Genomic DNA, 17,204 nt, shown 5'->3' on the forward strand with positions numbered 1-17,204 from the left:
AATTGGCACCTGTTGTTCCTCAACCTTCAGCAACCCTACAATCGAAGGGTCCTCTGAGAGACCGGGCAAGGTGGACAACTGTTTAATTTCCTCTGTCTCCAAAGCAGCTATACCAAAAGCCCACCGGTACCCTTTTGGGTCCTTGAAATACCCTCTCCTGAGGTAGTCTATGCCAAGGATGCACGGAGCATCTGGGCCAGTCACAATGGGGTGCTTTTGCCACTCATTCCCAGTTAGGCTCACTTCAGCTTCCAGTACAGTTAGCTGTTGGGATCCCCCTGTCACTCCAGAAATACAAATGGGTTCTGCCCCTCTATAGTTTGATGGCATTAGCGTGCACTGTGCACCAGTGTCCACTAGAGCCTTATACTCCTGTGGGTCTGACGTTCCAGGCCATCGAATCCACACAGTCCAGTAAACCCGGTTGTCCCTTTCCTCCACCTGGCTGGAGGCAGGGCCCCTCTAACACTGGTCACAGTATTCGCTGTTCACTTCCTGTAAATGTGAATCAAAAGTCCCCTGATCAAGGTCGGAAGTAAAATTAGCCCTCTTACTCTGTCTCGGGAACTGCTCACTGGAAACTGGAGCTGCAATTTTCCTGGGAGAACCTCCTTTCCTAATAGTTTTTCCTTGCAACTCACGAACCCGTGCCTCTAAGGTTGAGGTGGGTTTTCCATCCCACTTTCTCATGTCCTCTCCATAATCACGCAGGTAAAACCACAGGGTGCCCCGTGGTGTGTATCCTCTATATCCTCTCTCTTGAGCATAGGGACGTTGACTCCTAATGGCTGAGACACTGGTCCGTGCAGGTGGGGAGTAGGACAGATCCTCTCTGAGTTGTTGGAACTCTTGGCATATTTTTTCAGACAGTTTTTCTACAGCCGAGACACAGGCCCGTAGGGAGGAAGAGAGCTTTTCTTCGTAGTCCCGGAGTTGTCTAGCCACTTCATCCACCGTTGGTGCCTCGTCGTCTTTCCAGGCTAGTATTGCCAACGAGTTGGAATACGATGCTGGTGCGCTCCGTACCACCTTCCGCCACATGGATTGTGTGCACCTGACTTCATCTGGGTCTTTGGTTAACTGCTCATCATTCAGGTCACTGTAAATCACCTCCAGCACGCCTAATTCCCTCAGGTACTGGATACCCTTCTCTACGGTGGTCCATTTGCTTGGGCGGTATAAAACATCCTCCTTGAAGGGATACCTTTCCTTCACGCTTGACAGAAGTCGCCTCCAGAGGCTGAGCGGTTTTGCCCCTTTTCCAATTGCTTTGTCAATGCCCCCTTCCCTGGAAAGGGATCCCAGCTGCTTGGCTTCCCTACCCTCTAAATCCAGGCTACTGGCCCCGTTATCCCAGCATCGGAGCAGCCAGGTGATGATGTGCTCGCCTGGATGACGACCAAAATCTTTTCGCATATCTCGCAGCTCACTCAGGGATAGGGATCGGGTGGTCACCATCTCATTTATGGGTTCTTCCTCCTCTGGTTCTCGTGATGGCCCTGGTTCATCTTCATCCCTTACTAAACGAACTGATTTCCTTGTGTATTTTTTCTTCTGTATAGGGGCAACTGATACCGGCGCAGGTTGGTTCTCTGGTTTAGCCGCAGTGCCTGCCACTGGGGTTGGAGTGGCTGCAGTACCTGTGGTGGGTGTTGGAGTAGCCGCAGTGCCTGTGGTGGGTGTTGGAGTAGCTGCAGTGCTTGTGGCTGTGGTTGGAGTAGCCACAGTGCTCATGGCTGTGGTTGGAGTAGCCACAGTGCCTGTTGTTTTGTCATCAGATCCAGAGACCCTCTCTTTCCCTTGAGGGTACTGAATAGTGTTGAACAGGGCTCGATAGGCATGGGCCAGTCCCCAGCATGTTGCAATGAGTTGTGTCTCTTTGGAGTTGCCAGGGTGAGAACATACTTCTTCCAAATACTTTACTAGTTCTTCAGGATTCTGCACTTGTTCAGGGGTGAAGTTCCAAAACACTGGAGGTCCCCACTGCCCTAGGTACTTGCGCATACGATCCCACACACCCTGCCACTCATAACTCTCCAGCCTTGGGGCAGATCTCTGGATGATATTCTTAAATTGCTTACTAACCTTTGTCAAAACCAAAACAATATTCCCAAGAAGTATCAATAGAAGTATCTTAACTGCCCAGGGATGTTCAAAATACTGAAAACTTTCTGTAATGAGGGAGGAAGCATTATAGAATAAGGTAATGAAGGTGCCATTCTGTAGTTCCTCCACAACAGACGTCTCCGAGGGAAAGGTATAATTGCTAACTCTCTCCATGAGGTGGTACCCGAAGTACAGTAATGACTTGTGTATAAAACCCAGATACAAAACCATGCTCAAGGTCAGGATTTTGATAAGGAACCTCCCAATCAAAACATCCTTAATCACTACAGAGCATAGCGCAATGCACAGACCAACACCAAGCTTTAACATGCACAGCCAAGAAAAGAACATGGTACAGATCAGATGAACTAATATCATGACCGGCAACTGTTAACAGACTCCTTAATACACTCTAGTTAATCTGTTCTTATCTCAAACCCTTCGTGCCCCACGTTGGGCGCCAAAAAGGACTGTCGTGGTTTAGTCCCAGCCAGCAACTCAGTACCACGCAGCCGCTCGCTCACTCCCCCTACCCCGATGGGATGGGGGAGAGAATCGGAGGAGTAAGAGTGAGAAACACTCCTGGGTTGAGATAAGAATAGTTTAATAATTAAAATAAAATAAAGTAAAATAATAATAACAACAATATAATAATAATAACAGTAATAATAATATACAAAGCAAGTGATGCACAATGCAATTGCTCACCACCCGACAACCGATACCCAGACAGTTCCCGAGCAGCGGTCGCTGCTCCCCGGCTAACCCCCCCCAGTATATATACTGAGCATGACGTCATATGGTATGGAATAGCCCTTTGGTCAGTTTGGATCAACTATTCTGGCTGTGCCCCCTCCCAGTTTCTTGTGCGCCTGGCAGAGCATGGGAAGCTGAAAAAGTCCTTGACTAGCATAAGCAGTACTCAGCAACAACTAAAAACATCAGCATGTTATCAACATTCTTCTCCTACTAAATCCAAAACACAGCACTATGCCTGCTGCTAGGAAGAAAATTAACTCTATCCCAGCCGAAACCAGGACAGGTAACCATTAACACATTCCAACAAAATGATACAGCTCTGCTGATTGTCCCATTCCAGATGTAAAAAGTTGATATTCTGAAAGAAAACATGAGCAGTGATGGGGAAGAGTGATACAAGTAGACCTGGCATGGACCACAGGTCTGTGCAGGGAAGGATAACAGAGTTGCAGGTGGTGTTGGGGTGAATTGAAGACCCTCCTATAGAGGAATAAAGCAGGGTGGGAGACACAGAACTCACAGGAAAAACCTGGAGACAGTGAGATGTGCAAAGGCACAGGTTTGTTCAAAATAAATAAGGAGGAAGGGGGTCGATGGGTGCGAGGAGGAAGCTTCAGGAACATGGGGAAATAAATAAGAGGGCATGCAGGTCTGTTGCTGTGGTCAGGGGCTGGTGTTAAGACCAGCTCCTTGGCATAATGGAAGGTGTGAGTAGTTTCAGAAACGTCCTGAAACAGAAAGTAGCACAAAAGGACGCATGGCGGGAAACCAGAACTAATACAAAAAGGACAGAGAAACACACTGAGATTAGCAAAGGGGCTGGAAGCTAGACAGACATACTGCAGGCAGGGAACAGAAGGAATATCAGAGGAGACAAATACAGCAACAAGGTGCTGGGAGGAGCCTTGAGAGGTTGTCATGCCCCAAAGCACCCTAGTACGTTCCTGTAGGTAACAACACTGATGTCATGGGGAAGATGACGCTTCATGCAAAGACTGTGCTTAACCAGGCTGGGGATAACAAATGGCCAGGGAGAAGCAACTGGAATGGGAGTACACAAACACCAGGAGACTGGGCAACACAACACAGGAACCTGAACGACTGGTGCATGTTGTCAGACCAGATGCTAAAGGCATGAAAGACAGAGGGTGGAATGGGAACTGTGACTGGAAAACAGGTATTTTAGGGAATGTGTTACCCAAGAAAGACAAAAATAAAAGGTAATGGCACTACAGTAGCAGTTAGCAGTGAGCAGCTTCCAAAATAAATAAACAATAAATAAATAATGGGTTAATCAAGAACCCAAAAGACATAATGGAAATTAAAAACACTTTTAGGGTACAGCTTAGCCTATGAAAAGGTTTGCTATACGTAATGGCAGCCTGCTGTAGCATTAAGCTGGGGATTCTGATGCTCCTAGATGGAAAGAGACAAGATAGGACGATACAATAAGGCATAAGAGGGGGGGGAAAAAAAAGAAATGCATAAGCCAGAACACAACAAATCACAAGTAAAGGAACACCTACCCATCCAGAAACACTTCTCACAAAGACAAGGGCTGCATCTCGAAAGCCAAGTAGGCACTGGGAAGGAAACCAGCTAGAATGTATGATTGCTTCACTGAAAGAAGACCAGCCAACCAAGCAAGCACTATCTGTCTGGCATGCTCCAGTGTGAAGTCATTTCAAAAATGTACTTCTGGACTGTTTTACTAAAGTATAAAGTTTCATTAAGAAGAAGTTGCACTAAGCTAAGACCTGAAAGGGAAACTGTGCAAAGAAATTGTCTATACCATCGAATCCCTCTGCTCCAGGCTGGGCAAAGGCCACCGAGCAACTCCCTGTGCAAGGACCAACCCCACTTTTCAGGTGCTGAGTACAGATCACCTGCAGCCACTGCTGAGGACACACACCCCACTGCTCTGCTTCACGTATGTTTTGCTCAATGATTTAGAAGGTCGGAAGACAAATGCACAAAGAAAAGCAGGCCATTTTAGCCCTTTGACAAAAGGGGCATGATTAGCTCTGGTGTGTCCTGATGGCAGATTCACATGGCCAATTTCAGCTACTGCTTTTAAAAACTGGAGGAGTTTATTTGCCATCTTTACCCCTCAAATTGTAGTAACTGCTATCAGTGACTGCCATTTTCAAAATCTTACACCAAAAAGGGAGAAAATTACTCCAGCTATCTCCTGTCACGCAAAGGCTGTCTCTTGAAGCACATAAACTATCAAGTAGGAGTTTGGTGTCAGTCCCTGCAGGGAGAACCACGCTGCACCAAACCGTGGCAGGGCAGGACGAGGGTGCTGGGTGCAATTTGGACTAGGCAGTGGCTGACAGGATCCCCAATGCTTGCGAAACGCATCCTCTCCCTTCCTTCCAAACCAACGAATGCGTATGCGTTGATAAAAGATGGTGCAAGGTGTGAACCTGCACCAGCGCAAGGAACAGCGACGAAGAACAGCATGATGCACACCATCATCTCAGTAGAAATTTAGAGAAGCAACATCGCAATGAAGTTGGAAATGTGCAACCGGGGTCTTGAGGAACTGGATGTACCACAGGATTTCCTTGGGGAAAGTTAGTGTTACTCATTTACCCTACATTCAGTGACCTTTTAGGTTATTTGTCATGAAAAAAAAATCAATTTTGAGCAACAGGCGTTTAAAACATAAATTTCTCAGTGGAACAATGATCACCAGAAGAGAGGTGGTTGTCACGAGGGCCGCAGTCACCACAGTCCATCGAGGGAAGGCTGCGACAGCGAAACCAGCCGGCCCTCAACACGGCACTAGATCTGCCGCGCCCGGGCGCTGCGGCAGCTGGGACGCACGGAGGAAAAGCCTCCACCGGCCGGGGCCCGCTCGGATCCCTCGGCGGGAGCTGCTCCCGGCGGCACCCGGCCCGCACACCGCCGCGGCACTCCCCGGCACCGCACGGCCCGGCCCCTGCGGCCCTCGACGACCGCGCTCACCCCGCTGTGGCCGCCTGCCCTCCCCTTCCGTCCAGGCGGAGCGGGAGAGGAGGGTGCCCGGCAGGGCGAGCCGGGCTGCGGGCCGCCCTGCCCTCCCCGCCCGCGACGTGTCCCGGCAGGAGCGGGCGGCGCCGCCCGGGCCCGCTCCCCTCCGCCGCCCCGTCGGTGAGGAGCCGCAGCGTGCCGGCTGACGGCGGGAGGCGCAGCCCGGCAGGGTCCGGGCCGCCGTCGGTGCGCCTTGGGGCTCCTCGGAGGCCCGGAGCGGCCCCGCCCGCAATCAGTGCGCCCCGCCCGCAATCACGGCCCCCCACTCCGCCAACCACCTGCCCCCGCGCTTGCCACGTCCCGGCTCGGCGGGGCCAATGGGCGGGCGGCGCCAGGTGTGTGCTACCTGCACCACGTGGGGCGGGGGGCGGGCAGGTAGGGCCGCGGCCCCGCGCGGAAAAGCCCGCAGCCATTGCGCGCTTCCCAGGGGTGCAGCCGGCGTGGGAGCGGCCGCCGCCCACCCCGGGAAAAAAAGGGGGGGTGGGAAAGGGGGTAGCCGTGCGCCTCCCCCGCGCCAGGCTCTCGGGGAGCGAGCCTGCAGGTGGGGGCACTCTCGCTCGGAAGCGCCTCGGGCAGGGAAAGTTTCTGGCCTCTTCTCTTCCCCCTCCCCCCCCCTTCGTTTCCCCCTTTTTTTTTTGTCTTTTCCCCCCACCCCCCCTTTTTCTCCTTTCCGCTGGCCCGGTGGCACCATGACGGCGTCTCCCGACTACCTGGTGATCCTCTTCGTGACCACGGCGGGCACCAACGGAGCAAAGCTGGGCTCGGATGAGCGAGAGCTGCTCCAGCTCCTGTGGAAAGTGGTCGACCTGAGGAGTAAGGAGGTATTTTCCCCCGAAGGGAGAGCACCCCGACCTGCTGCTCCCCTTGGCCCCCGCCGTGCTGGGGACAGGCGGGGCGGCCTCAGCGCTGGGCTGGCGGTGGGTGCCCCAGGCTGGAGCAGGCTCTGGTGGAGGGCAGGGGCCGGTGCTGCAGGTGGGGACCTCCAGCCCGCGGAGCTGACTCGCCCCTCCTCTGCTTTCTCTGGAGCTGGGGCACTTGCACGACGTGCTGGTCCGGCCTGACCACCTGGAGCTGACGGCCGAGTGCCAGGAGATCACCCAGGTGGATGTGGAGAGCCTGGCACTGGCTCCACCGCTGGAGCAGGCACTGAGACAGGTGACACCTCTTAACCAGCTGCTGGGTGCTGGTCTCCCTTGGGGGCTCCCTGGTGGGGTAGAGGCAGTGTTATCATCCATTTACCCTGTCCACTACCACCACTGGGGCAGCGGAGCCTAGCGCAGGGGCACCACAGACACGTGTGGGCCAGGCAGTCTGGTCTGCGGTGGGTTTCGTGGGGATTTCTCCCTTGCCTTTTGCTCGTTCACCTTGGGAGGGACTGCACCCCAAGAGAGGAAGGTCAGGATTGGGCGTCCCCCTCCCTTGGTCTCCTGCCATGCTGGACCCCGAGTCTCAGCTGAAGGTGAGCCCTAATCAGCGTTGGAAGAGGCCAAGTTTAGGTGCCACCAGAAAAGGCTGGGTGGTGGCAGGCCCTGTTAAGGCTTGTGGTGGCTCATCAGTCCTGGAAAGGAGACGGTACTGAAGCCTCTAGATAAACAGGGAGGTGCGCGTGATTCTCGTTGAGGGTAGGGCTGAAAGCCTGTCTCCTTTCCAACATGCTTGAGTGCCCTGTCTGAAAGGCTCTTCCGCCCCGGCACTCCCTCAGCTCTCTGCAACTAGCTTTACGGCTCCTTGCAGTGGTCTTGCAAATGCTCCTGGAAAAGGATTTCTTCCTCCCCCCGCCCCAGTGATGTGGGCTATCTGTGTGGCCACTTCTCAGTAGAAGGGGGGAAAAGGGGCAATTAATTTCCTTGTGAAAATAATTGTCATGAAAATTATCATGTGCTTAGCTAGTAAGAAACAAATCTACACAAGTGAAGGACTAGGCTCATACAAAAAGAAATTCCAGCTCCGTGCTCCTGCTGCACAGGAATAACATGCTACCGACTGATGACACTGCCTAGCACAGCCGCTCTGATCTCTTACATGTATGTCTTTTGTTGTTCCTGCTTTCAGTTTAATCAGTCCGTGAGCAATGAGCTGAACATTGGTGTAGGTACTTCTTTCTGCTTCTGTACTGATGGACAGTTGCACATTAGGCAGGTTCTGCACCCTGAAGCTTCCAAAAAGGTATGTAGCTGTAGCTTAAGTTTGACTCCTAGCATGCTTTATATGATTTCTTGCAAAACTGATCAACTTCTCTTTAGTATGAGGGTGCCTCCACACAACCACAGTACAAACATCCCTTGTGTTAATATGCTTACCAGACTCAAAAGCCTGTCCATGTGGAAAGCACAGGCAATACTGCATGCTTATGTAGCCCTGGGATGCCTTTTTATATTAAATCAGAAGAAAGACTTTCTTGAATTAAGTGTTTGAGAAAGGAGCAATGCATTGACAGAGTACTTGTAGCTCCTACAGCTGTAGGAGCTACAATGGGTTAACGAGTGGGAATGTGGAAGTGTTGCCAAATAGTTAAGTACCTTAATCATAAACTGCGTTTTGAAATTTTACATTCACCTTTAGCAACGTTCAATCTTTGTGTATTCATTTGATGCTCTGAGGGAGGTGCTCATATTTGTAAGGAGCTGAACAGTAGTTTGAGGCGGGCTATGAGTGATGACTAGTCCCATAGTCTAGAGTTTTCTATAACTTCGGAGTTGCCAAATAACTAACAGTGTTATGAGGTCCTACCTACTTTTCATTGGTGATAGAGTTGCAGCAATATGCCAAGTCTCTAGTCCTGAAATAACTGCATCAATATTAATAACATCTTGTTTTGTGGTTTGCTATGAACATGCATTGCTCTGTAACTGAGCTGTTCTGCTCCTCTTATTGCAACTGATCTCTGTGCCCGTCAATTTGCTGCTTCATCTTTGAAGGGGCACTGCTGCAAGTCTGTGCTGTTACAAAACTGGTATTGGATGAGTTTGTTTTTAATACTTGTTGGTGCTCTAAGTATTTATACCTTTGAAGGTTTAGAAGAGAAACAATGAGCATGATTCATAGTGAAGGGGCAGTCCTTATGTATGTATGTAACTTGTCTTAGGGTATAATGTGAGAAAATGGGGAAACAGGATTTTTAACAGACTTTCTTGTCACTTGTAATGGGTATGTGTTTTATACAGTTAATCTTTCCGTGCAGTTAAATTATGTGGATAAAAGAAGGGGCAACTCCTACAATTATTTAAGTTTGTTTGGGGATAGGCATCCTTTTTCTAGATCATCACAGGGTCACTGATAGAAATCAAATCTTCATCAAAATCTTCTGTTGCTGTTTTTGTTAAGAATTATTCATTTGAAATCTGCTCTCTGCTCCCTATAGATTAAGTGAACCAGATGCTTATGAGACCTGTAATAGTTCTTTGGTGAATACCCTAATCCTGAGGTTGGGATGGGGATCACTAAAATCCAGATAGGCAGAAATCAGTAGGCTCTTGAGAATATATTTATTTCTTTTAAGATGCCCAGTCCAAACCAATCTAGCAGCTCATGGTATTCAGAGAATGAATTGGCATCAATTGTTCCACCTGAATGTCAGTGAACTACAGAACTCGATCTCTCATGGAGGAAGAAAAATAGCCATGCTAAAACTAGAGCAGGAAATCTTGGCAAGCACACCTGCATTTTCATAAATTTGTCTTTAAAGAGTATCGTTTGCCTAATGCACCTGTCCATATGCTAAGATAAGCCCTAATGTTCTCGAAGCAGAACTTGTTTTAGAGCCTAAACTTCTTTCTTTGGGCTCCCTAAATGTGCTTGCACATATCCTGTCATTCTGTTATAATGCCAAGATGCTAACTAGTTGTTAAATCACAGAAAGCCCTTACTTTTGGTCTAGAGAGGCATTGCAGGCAACAAACAAGCAAGTGGAATACAAAGTATTGTGTCTGTGGGGAAGCTTTGGGGTGAAGAGCTAACTGAAGGAGTCGGGGTTTGCATTGGTTTAAACAGCTTCCCCCAAGTCTTCTCCATGTCTTCTCCTTCCCACCCCCCAAAAAATTAAAAGTATGTGGTAGATGTAGTGGTGGGACAAAAGATTTTATTGACTCCCAGTGGGCTACATAACTTGCTCCTGGCTTCATACGCTGCAATTACAGCAGTTACCACTCATAGACTGACAAGGTCTGCACCATGTCAAACCCTCATCTGTGCGCAGGTGGGGCTTTGTTGTTGTTGTTTTCTTTAAGGGAATAAATATTTGAAGTGTGACTATTCTCTGAAAACTCAGCCTTGTCTATAAACCAGAGTGTCTTCTGCTAGTCTTGCAAAATTTGCTTGGCTCTATAAACTGAACCGAGTGCCCTCTGGCTTTTTACAGTTAAAACTGGAATCAAGAATTGATGATAAATGTTGCAATAGCAGGCACTTGCTCTCCTACATATATATCTGATTTGAGGCACTAGTAATAATAGTAAATGTTTCTCCAGCAATGAAAAAGCACATTTCTCTTTTTAAACCACGTAGAGAGGAAGCTGCTTAAGCAAAAAAAGTTTATAAGCATACTTATGTGGCTAAGAAGAGCTATGTGAGTTTCTCTGTAGCAAAGGCTGTTTGTGTTTCTTACCCATTATAAGGAAATTGTTAGAAAGTGTGGTATGTAAAGACAAAGTAGATTAAACTCAGCTGACAGTAGTTACTTTGTCCTTTTACAGAATATCTTACTGCCTGAATGCTTCTACTCCTTTTTTGACTTGCGGAAAGAATTCAAGAAGTGTTGTCCTGGCTCACCTGACATGGGCAAACTCGATGTTGCGGCCATGACAGAATGTATCCTTTTAACAGCAGTGGTGTCTACTGGTGTTACAGCTTTGGTTGAATTTTAGGACGGAGATGTGCGAGTAATGCTTGCAACACATGTTTAGGGGTGGTATAACTTTAATGAGTGACTCGGAGCTGTACTGAGTGTTGTCACAAAGATAAAGTTAAAAACATATGAGGATGCATGCTCCCATGGGGAAAATCCTGTATTTCTTCTTGATTTCTGTACATTTTCTTTACTACCTTTATAGTTTTGTCTCTTTAAACTTCACAGTTTAGTGTAACTGGCACACTTGTTCAAATCAATTATATGAATCCTAATATTAAACTTGTGAGGTTGCTCATTGCATCAGTTAGATTTTTATCTTTATGTAGAAGTGAATCTTGGGAGACCATTTTAATTTTTAGGAGGGGGAACGCTTATTCTTGATGTGAACTTGTAGTGAATCTTTGATTCAGGAGTGAACCTCAGGCAGGGATGCTGCTGGCACACGTGGTATTCAGTCTCATGGAAGCTGTACGTGTTACACCTCGCAAGGTGAGGCTGGGCTGGCAATAAGATGCGGTCAGTAACATGTTTCCATTTTCAGTGATAGGGATGTCTAAAATTACTTTCTGAATAGTCTTAAGCGGTCTGTAACCTAGTCCTGTCTGGCTCTTTACTAGTCTTCGCTCAGTTTTGTTTGGATGCCATGTACAATTACCAGAGCTGAAACTGGGTCTGTGAATGATTCGGCTCTGCCTTCCTCCTTGCTTCCCTGACAGTCTCCCCTCTTGCTGCAGGCTCCAGTCCTCGTCTCAAACATACTCTCGGACATGGAAAACACTTGACTTCCTTACTGACCTGTTGAAGCAGTGACCACAAAAGCTAGCTAGCAAGGGAAGGATAAAGGAATTTGAAAGTAATTTTTTTTTTCATATTTTTATTGTTTGTTGTTGGTGGTTTTAATGATTTCTGTCCTCTGACTAGCTTGTGTCCATAGAGTGGTTGCCATTAACAGCTGGTATTTTTCAGACTCAAAAGTCTGTGGCTTCTGAAATATTTTGGCCTTTCACTGCAGGACTAGTATTACCTGGGCTTTGTACCTGTGTCAGAGGGGCATAAAATATCTATGTATTTGTGGATTTTTTTGTGTTTAACTATAAAGTTGAATACTGGAGGCTGTCTGCTCTGCTTTGCCATCTGCAAATTAAGATTAATCTCCCCTAGTGAAGGGGCAGAAATCACTTCTCCCCCTACTCTGAAGTGGTACACTTAGTGTAGGAGTGTGAATTGTTGTGTAGAAAAGCAAAATAGATGTTTGTGTTGCATAGTCTAGAAGCTGGATGAGGGAGACTTTTTAAAGTGATGGTCAAAAACCTAATACATTGTTTAGGGATGCTTTGACATGAGCTGGAGAAGTTAAAGACAATGAGCTACTAAGGCTGTTCTGGAGAGATGCCTTTGCTTTCTCCTCATGTGAATATCTGGTGTATGTCTTGCCACTGTGGAAATAGTTGTATGCCTGCAGCGTCACTGGTCAGCTGAGGCGCAGTGACAGGCTGTGTACTCCCTGCCTGCTGGGAGGGGGGAGCAGACCACCCTGCCTTACCTGACTGTCAGGAAGCCCCTAAAGAGTCAGTACCATCTGAGGGTGGCAGTTGCCAGTAGTATTTCCTCCAAGTTCCTAGAGGCTTGGGTATTTCCCCTAAGTTCCTAGGCGCTCAGTCAGTCTATCCAAATGCTCTTGAGTCTGAATTCTGGATCTGATATGCTTCTTAAGGTATATAAACCTAAACAACTTCATTCTGGTTTTGTATTAATCTTTGTGGTTTGTCTTGTTTTGTAACTGCTGATGCTCTTCTTTGTAAACTTGCTATGTTGATGCAACATGGCTGAAATTAACTGTCTCTGCCCTGTATTGCTTAAGAGTAGTGGAGGCGGAGGATGCAGACACCAAAAAGGTAAAATAATTTTTGTTTTCCTTTTATTGGCAAGTATGATAATTTTCTTTCTCCTCACCTTGCTGAAATGTACCAACTTAATCTTCTCTGTGTCAGAAGCTGTGTGTATAATTGCATTTGGAGAGTCTGGACGTGCATGCAATGCTTGCGATTTAAAAAAAAAAAATTGTTGAAGGAGGTGCTAAGTCTAAAGACTAGTTCAAGAGTTATGTGCAGAGATTTCTTTTTTTTTCCCCCTTTCTATGTGTAAGCAGGACAGCTACTTTCCTCCTGAGACAGTTATGTAGCAAAGAAAAGAAAATGTCTAAATGAAAAGTAACTTGGATTTGAGGTGGATATGCTGGGGCAGGGGACACAAAACCAAATTAAAAACAAAGGGAGCAGGTTGAAATGAAGTCACTGATTAGTGCACAGAATCTGACCAAGCTCTTGCTATTCTTGTAGAAAGTGCAAATCTTCCACCCCATAGCTAAAGAAGCTGCATGAGTGGAATCTTCGTGACTTGTGCCACACAAACTTTACTGGGCTGGGTTCATTAGCATTTGGTGGGGAAAGAAGACTTTCGTTTAGGGGTAGGGTACTGACTAGAGATGCAGAAGACCTGCATTAACAAACTGGTAGGAGCAGGAGTAGAATGATTTTTGGGCGCATCCCTTCATGTACTTACATCTCCATTTACCTGCGTGTAAGATGGTTGTGATCAGTGAGAGGAAACTTGTGTGATGTGAAGGAGTTAGGGGAAAAGCTGGGTATTATTGTACAGTGATTTAAATTATTAGGAGTCTTCCAAATGCTTTTATTTTGGTGGGTAGCATTTGATTAAACAACAAATTACAGGCAAATGGAGAATGTACTCGATTGCTCCCAACCGTTAGGGGAAATAATTTCCTACTGCACAGTCATTCAAGATGCATATTCCGGTGTATAACACACTGTATAGTTGGTGCTTGACTGTATTTCTTGCAGACAAGGCAAGCACAATCTTGAAAAAGAACATAGAGATATTAAACCGAATAATTGGCTGGGTTATTCTTCCTTTAGAAAGTACTTTTGGGGCGTACTCTGTCAGCAAACTACTTAGAACTGTGTACAGCGATGAAACCATTCCAAATCCAAGAGCTCAGGTGAAAGCTTTACATTTCCTTCCCTCCACCCCCCACTTATAAATTTCATGTACAAACAGCCACTGATTTCTTTTAATGCAAGGTAAGGAAATGTTTAAAACACAATGGAATTTGAGGGACCGAGGAAGCACTGAGACTAGTTGTAACTGTTATCCCTGAGTGCTACTGCTGCCTAACTTACAGTATCAAAACATTTTTTGGTGTAGGAGACAGTCTTCTAGCAGACTTTTCTTTAGTCAGTATTGTGTAAGAGTAGCAACAGCAGGACAATTATGAGAGATTTCGAGTAACAAAAAGAACTTGAGAGAAGCGATCATGTCCTGGCAGAGGAAGAAACTCAGGTCTGTCTAATTCTTTTTTTTTTTTTTAAACGTGTAAGTATACAAAAGGAGCAGGGTTGTTCTTGCACGCTCCTTACCTCCCATACTTGCTGCACTTCTTGATTTGCAAAGCTTGCTGAGCCAGTTTTCACTGCTGTGAGTGCCTTCAGGGTGGAGTGAACAAAGCTTGCATGACTATTCCTATTCAGTCTGCAGAAGACTCATCCTTTGCCTCAAGATTGGGTGTGCAGAAGCCATTAAATGGCAAATAGCTCTTGCTTCCTCCAGTGCATGGTTTGCTCCACTTACTTCTGAACCGGGTTTGTGAGGATAACTCCTTACTAGGAGTATCTGCTGGGTGTTGTCACTAGAAATGCAGGCGTGCTTCAGAACAGCCTGCTTAATGTGCTGGATACGATCTGGATACTGCAATACTGAAACTTGGTTTGTTTTTTTTTGACATGGGAGTCTTGAAAACAATGATGTGGAGCACAGTTATAACCACTAGTAAGTAACTCTGGCAATAAAAAGCTCATTATTGGATATTACCCAAGAATATTGCATATTGGTGTCTGTATTTCCTGTGATAGTACCCAGGAACTGGGTAATATCAGATAACCTAGATGCAAAGTAGTATTTAAAAAGATGTAATCTTCTGCCTGAAGAAATTAAAAACAGAACAGAAGGGGGAAAGGATCAGTGCAGAACACAACTGCAATACTAGTTCATGTTACACATCTCAGAGCTAAATTGGTTGTTCAGTGTTTCTTTTGTCATAGTTAAGAAATTAGTTGAGACTCGGAAATGGAAGAGACAGTGGGAGGGAAGAAGTTGTGGAGGGCACTGGCAGAGTTAAAGCTGTGGTGACGAATCTGAGGAAATGGTTAAGTGGTTTAGCAATTTCTCCCATGTTATATAGGCAACTAATACAGAATATGCTCCCCCCTCTTACTAACTTGCTGAGTGTTGCAGGAGGTGGTACTGCAGCTGCACAGCAAGGTTAAGAAGTTCCTTGTTTCCCATCCTGCCTTGTTATCTGGGTGCGTCTTTTGCCCGTTGATTCATTTAGAATATATGTGTGCATGCTAGTGCATATAGTAGCTTTACACAGCCAGGTGTGTTTTCTAACCTTTTTTTAAAATATGAAGTTAGATTTATCCACTGCAATTAACTCTTTCCAATTGCCCAGGAGAGGCAACCTTTAAATATCGCTGTACACAAACACACGTGTGGTCTCCTATTGCTTCACAGAACAAGGGGTGGGTTTTATAAAAACTGTTCCATTAACAGCTTTTTCCTAAGTGTCCATAATTTCCAGTGCCTCCATTCATAGGAGTCCATCTGTATGTAGTCAGTCTTGTTCATTAGAATTCAGGGTTTCACTTAGTTAATATTATTATTGACATGCTCCTTTACATATGCAGAAAGCTATCAATTTTGTTCTCCACTCTTGCCTAAAAGCCTTGCTTCTAGCTAATCAGAGGTGAAGGTGTGAGCGATTTCTCACTCATACTAATGTTGGTGACTTTCTTCTTCCCCTCCCACTGTGTATAAACACATTAATCTAGAGTTCCTTGGCACAACTGAACACCTGGTACCAACTCATATCAGCATTAGGGTGTTTTTAGGAGCTGTATCTCCTGTTGATCAATATTTTCAATGACAATGTTTTCTGAAGAAAATGAATGTGGGGTGGGGGAGTTGTTTGTTTTTCCTTGTGTGATAGCCTTGCTTCAAATTCCCAGCTCCTTCACACTGCTGCATTCCCCTCTCTGGCAGCTGATCCGTAGTAGGGATCTTTGGCCCTGCAAAAAGGAAATACTGAAATGTCTCTTCAGTTTTGACAGCACAGTCTAACAGCCAAGTGCAGCGTGTGCACGTGTATGCATGTCCCCTGCCATAATAGCTATTGAAACTCCTGCCCAATTTCTCTTGACTTTGATGGAGGAACGATAACATTTCCAAAATCTTCATAAAAATGGTCAGGCAAGACCAGGGTTCCAATACCTGTGTCTTGAGCAGTTGCTGGTTCCCTGCATGGGCAGCAGAGTCCCTGCGCAAGTGCAGCGCGGAGCTCTTGGGTGCTGCCCGGGGAAGGGTGTCAGGAAAAGGAGGAGGAGTGCTCCTCTGCTCTGATACACGAGGTGCTCGGAAACATCTGTCTGGTGCTGATTAAGCACCCTCTCTGTGAGGGAGTCTGTGGATTGTTTGTTTTCTTTTCAACCCCCCTTCCCCAGGGGGCACGGAGGGAGATGAGCTTGAACGTACAGCTTAGGAAGAGATACCGCAATGGAGAAGTTTCTTGTTGTCATAAATACTGGTAGTCTCTTAAACTGTGCTTTGGGGTTGTTGCATGTGGTTTGTTCAGGATTTTTAGTTTGGCTTTTAAGAAAACCATTTAATGTTCTCACTCCTTTACTCCAAAGAAGGTACGGGGAGGGAGGGTAATGGCTAGCAAACTATTTAGTCAAGCAGTTAGAAGGGAGGGATTACTGGTTTAAGTTTTTTCTTTTTTTTAAACTATGATAATTCACTTAAACTCAAATGTTCTTGTAAGACCAAGCACCATCCTCTCCTTCCATACTCCAGTGCACACTTAAAACCAACAAAGCCTCAAAATCAAATTAGCCTCAAAGTGTATTGTGTTGGCACAGTAGCTTTCCTTTCCTCGCTGTGGAAGAGGAGTTCATTAATTCAGTTGAAATGATTTTTCATCTCACAACAAGATAACAGTTAAACTTCAAAAACAACTTAAAAAATAATCTGTTTTGTAGGAGTGACTTGCAGCCTTCCCACAAATAATAGGGAAGACTTTATTTCACAATGAAATTTGTGCTGCCTCCCCCGTTGATGAGATGATAGGACAAAGCTGGTGTGTGGTGTCTGCTTCTAACAGAAGCTGCTGTTCTGTTCCCTGCCCTTCATGTAGGCAACTGCCACCTCAAAACTGTGCTCAGCTCTAGGTGGAGAAAACTTTTTTTTTCTTTTAAGAGGAACCTTGCTATCTTGTACTGAGAAGCAACTTCTGAGCACCAAAATGCAGACAGTTTTGAGCACTTGAAATGCATCTAAAGTAGTTTTGTGTGAATGTGGGCAAATAATTGGTGCATTTGACTGTTTTGAATGGCTTGCATTA

The 17,204-nt window shown here is 46.3% G+C and overlaps 1 protein-coding gene across 1 annotated transcript in view; it reads left to right on the forward strand.

Moving 5' to 3' along the window:
• Positions 1-6,572: 6,572 nt before the first annotated feature.
• The window catches only part of ESRP1 (epithelial splicing regulatory protein 1), a 31,964-nt gene continuing 21,332 nt past the window's right edge, over positions 6,573-17,204 (forward strand). Inside the window, exons 1-4 of the mRNA XM_075705114.1 lie at positions 6,573-6,704; positions 6,910-7,038; positions 7,936-8,049; positions 10,575-10,689. Coding sequence (XP_075561229.1) covers positions 6,573-6,704; positions 6,910-7,038; positions 7,936-8,049; positions 10,575-10,689 — 490 coding nt within the window. The remainder of the gene's footprint in view (positions 6,705-6,909; positions 7,039-7,935; positions 8,050-10,574; positions 10,690-17,204) is intronic.

The sequence above is a fragment of the Pelecanus crispus genome, chromosome 2, assembly GCF_030463565.1.
Source record: "Pelecanus crispus isolate bPelCri1 chromosome 2, bPelCri1.pri, whole genome shotgun sequence".
NCBI classification, from domain to species: domain Eukaryota; kingdom Metazoa; phylum Chordata; class Aves; order Pelecaniformes; family Pelecanidae; genus Pelecanus; species Pelecanus crispus.